The sequence below is a fragment of the Pteronotus mesoamericanus genome, unplaced genomic scaffold (genome assembly GCF_021234165.1).
Source record: "Pteronotus mesoamericanus isolate MK-2021 breed Mesoamerican mustached bat unplaced genomic scaffold, CSHL_Meso_final contig_347, whole genome shotgun sequence".
NCBI classification, from domain to species: domain Eukaryota; kingdom Metazoa; phylum Chordata; class Mammalia; order Chiroptera; family Mormoopidae; genus Pteronotus; species Pteronotus mesoamericanus.
The window spans coordinates 9795144-9798952 of NW_026555137.1; the positions used below are offsets into that span (position 1 = coordinate 9795144).

General features: G+C 46.5%; 1 protein-coding gene across 1 annotated transcript; it reads right to left on the reverse strand.

Annotated features, from left to right (window-relative positions):
• Positions 1-213: 213 nt before the first annotated feature.
• TLR5 (toll like receptor 5) lies at positions 214-2799 on the reverse strand. Its single transcript, XM_054576456.1, has one exon. The coding sequence runs from the start codon at positions 2797-2799 to the stop codon at positions 229-231; it is 2571 nt and encodes an 856-aa protein (XP_054432431.1). The 3' UTR covers positions 214-228.
• Positions 2800-3809: the final 1010 nt, after the last annotated feature.

The following is a 3809-nucleotide window of genomic DNA, read 5'->3' on the forward strand; positions in this document are numbered from 1 at the left end:
AAGGTGTCCTTCCTATGACTGGGAAATATTTTGTAGTTGACGCAACAGGAAAGCATGGTGTTATTGAGCCTGAAAAGAAATCAATGGAGTGTTGCTACGAAAATCAAGAGCTTCATGTTTTTCTCATAGTAGGGAAATGAAACTTCAAAAAGGACCCCCAAATGTGCAAATACAAAGTGGAGAGGACCTGTGGCTCGAGGCCAGTTGAAAACTACCCCTTTGAGGAAGTTAGCTGGTTGCTATAAATTGCAACGGAATATTGTCTTTCTTCTTTTCCTTTCCTTTTTTTAGTATGTGTTGAGAGAGTTTATGAAGAAACCAGTCAACATGCTGGAGATCCTCAGGCCACCTGAGGTACTGCTGCTTCTGTACAAATCCTCTGATGGACTCATGTTTCATCAGCTGGTACTGGGGCAAGGACCCGACCACCACCATGATGAGCGCTCTGTCGAGGGCAGCGAGGCCCCTGCTCTGGGCGTAACTGAAGGCTTCCAGGCACCAGCCGTCTCTGAGGAAGTGTCTGCTCACAAGGCAGACTGTCTTCCTGCTGCTCCACACGGCATCGTGGATGTTGGAGATGCGGTTTTCTCCCGGCATAAAGTCTCTTTCTTCAAAGCACAGTTTCAGTCTGTTTTGGTTGCTGTACTGAGTGTCCAGGGGCTTCAGCAAAGCATTCTGCACCCACTCAAAGTCTTTGCCGCTGAAGCACAAGTAGGCATCATATTTGTATGTGTCAGATTCTCTCGTCTCGGTTTGGTCTTTGCACACCAGTCTCTGGGCTGTCTTGTAACAGAGGAAACAAGCCCCCTGGCACTTTGTGACTATGAGGACGGTCATGAGGAATAGAATCAACATGATAGTGAATAAGATGAAAAATGAGAACTTTAGGGACTGTAAGCTTTGCTCTTCATCACAACCCTCTGTGGACAGAGAGTAGAGGGAAGTCCCAGCGAGTGAGTCAGGGTACATGCAATATATGTCCGCATGAGACCCAAATATGGTGACATTGGTTTGGTTGAGCCACCTGATAAAGGTACTAAGTTCGCACTCGCAGATGAACTTGTTGTGAGTTATGTCCACGAAGCTAAGTGATGCAAATATCTTAGGATCCGGAGATAGGAGCTGGTTTCTAGACACATCCAGCCTCTCTAAATTAGGAGGTAAATCGCCAGGAGAAAGAACTGTCAGCTTGTTGGAGTTGAGACTGAGTACCCTTAATGCAACCAGAGAGCTAAATACTCCTGGTGGAAGGAAATTCAGGTAGTTATTATTCAAGTACAGGACCTGGAGGCGGGAAAGCCCCTTGAAAATATCCCAGCAGGACCCCGTCTCCCAGGCAAGTTGCAACATATTTTCTCCAAGGAAAAGCTGTTCTAAGCTGAGACTCTCCACAGGGGCATGATTTTGGGTACAAGAGGACAGACGATTTTGATTTAAAATGAGGATCTGAAGGTGAGGGAACTGGAGAAGGAAGTAGAGATCATCCAGACTTTCCAGCTTGTTCTCTGATAATTGGATAAAGTTGGCTGTGAGTTTGATGCCTGGCAAAGTCACCAGTTTATTGCCACCCAAGAAGATAGTAGATATGTTTGGGATAAAATAAATCGTGTTCAGAGCATTATCCCGGAGGTCTAAGGTCTGTAATCTTTTCAGGATTGTGAATGTATTGTCCTGAATGATCCCAATGTGATTCTTTTGCAGATCGATGTAGGTGACATTAGGTAGTCCACGGAAGTTAGAATTGTATAGTTCCCCAAGAAGGTTATATGACATATTAAGAACTTGGAGGTTGTTGAGCCCATAAAATGCCTCCTCTGCAATCTTGTTTATCTTGTTATGGGCAATGTTCAGAAGCTTCAACTCTGTGAGGGTCTCAAAGAGTCGGGAGTACAGGGAGAAGATAAATCCGTGCGAAAGGTCCAGACGTCTCACTGAGCTGCTGGCCAAGCCGGCGAATGTGTTCTGGTTGGGCTCTTTGATGTTATGGAAGCCAAATCCAGCCCCCATAGTGTGATGGGCAAGAACCAGATTGGAAACCTGACTGCCACGAATGGCATTGCTGAAGTTACCTGTGATGTCCACGGTCCAGCCATTGTTCGAGACATCTAAGGTCTCCAGCACCATGTTTCTGAATGGGTTCATACACCTCCCCCAGTCCACTGACACCCTGCTGTATAGGTGATTAGAAGCAAGTCTCAAGGAGCTGAGAGTTTTCCCCTGGAGGGGCTGGAGGTCATGCTCACACACAACGGGCACTTGATTGAGGAAAAAGTCAATGGACTTCAAGGAATTTAATTCCCGGAACGAAGGATGAAGGGAAAGGTTATGAATACGATTCATGGATAGGTCCAGGCGAGATAAAGACTCTAAGTTTCTGAAATAACCATCTTTTAACACAGCATCGGAGAGACCGCAGCCAAAGAGTCTAAGTTCGAACAGATGAGGCAGCCCCTGAAAAGCATCTGGGTGCAGGAAGTCCAGCTGACTCTTGCCCAAGTCCAAGACTTGAAGATTAGGCAGGTTTCTGAAGGCTTCTTCGTGAATAGTGAGGGAGGTGAACTGACTCCCGAGCTCCAGCAGGTGTAGCTGTTCTAGGAAGGGAAAGGAGGAGGCTGCCACGGTCTTGATATAGTTGAAGCTTAGCAGGAGGTTCTCGGTGGTGTTGGGGACGTTGGGCACCTGGGTGAGGTTGCAGAAACGATATAAGGCGATCCGACCGTCGGAGGAGCAGGGAGAAATTCCAAGCACCGGACTGACCATGAGCACCACTCCTAAGACAAGCTCCAGGTGATCTCCCATGATCCTGTGGAGAGAAGGGAGAATGAAAACCCAGCTACGCAAGCTTGAGGCTTGGCACATGGGGCTTGAGAACTTGGGGAATCCTCTGAGCTTTAATGGGATGTGCCTGCTCTCACAGACCCTGTGGTCCTCCGGCCCCATGGGCACAGCTGTTGACAAACATTGCCTGATGTAGATAGAGCAGTTCTCACTGTCTTTCTAGCACTTCTATTGCATTTTCTACAAGGCACGGTGGTTCTTAATTGGTTTGAGGTCATGGACCCCGTCAAGAATCTGACGATAGCTCTGATTCCTTGCCTTTCAAAACCGCACTTTTGCATCTCAAAACCGAGTTTTGTTTCCAGTTTCAGGGGGTGCAGCAACCTCCTGAAGCCTGCCCCTTTCACCCTCACATCGAGAACTCATAGTTTATATATAAAAACTGCCATGTCTAATGTTCCACAACAGGGCTTGGGAGGCTTTTTCTGTAAAGGGCCAGATGATAAATATTTTAGGCTTTGCCATCCAACTGCCATAGTTTGCTGACCTCTGTTATAGAAGAAAAGAGAATAGCAACTGTGGTTTCACAAATGAGGATTTTTAAGGAGCTGTCAGGTAAACGTGTTCTGATACTGAACGACCAGTATTTGCGGGGAAGAATCACCTTGGCCCCGACGCTGCTGCCAGTTTTGCAGCTGCTGTTTTATCCGAGCATCAGAACGGAGTCTCATCTCATCTGACCAGACAGAAAAATCCCTGCAGAGATGTGGGAGTAAGAATACCGGCTTGGAAGAACAGTTAAATGGTCTTGTTTCACTCCTTTCTTTTTATAGATGACTCAGTGCTGGCCCCCGAATGCAGACACTCAACTAGGTGTCTTGCCCTTGATTTTGTGGTAACAAGTGGTAAACGAGAGCCCCAAACTACATCTGTCCCAATACATTGAATTTTCAAGTCCATAATGGTGATGCTACAATTAAACAGTAAGGTAGATAAGGCAAGCCGAACAAATAGATTTTAAAGACAATTAT

Coding starts and splice junctions, on each gene's coding strand:
- TLR5 (XM_054576456.1), bottom strand. CDS start 2,799: ATGGGAGATCACCTGGAGCTTGTCTTAGGAGTGGTGCTCATGGTCAGT.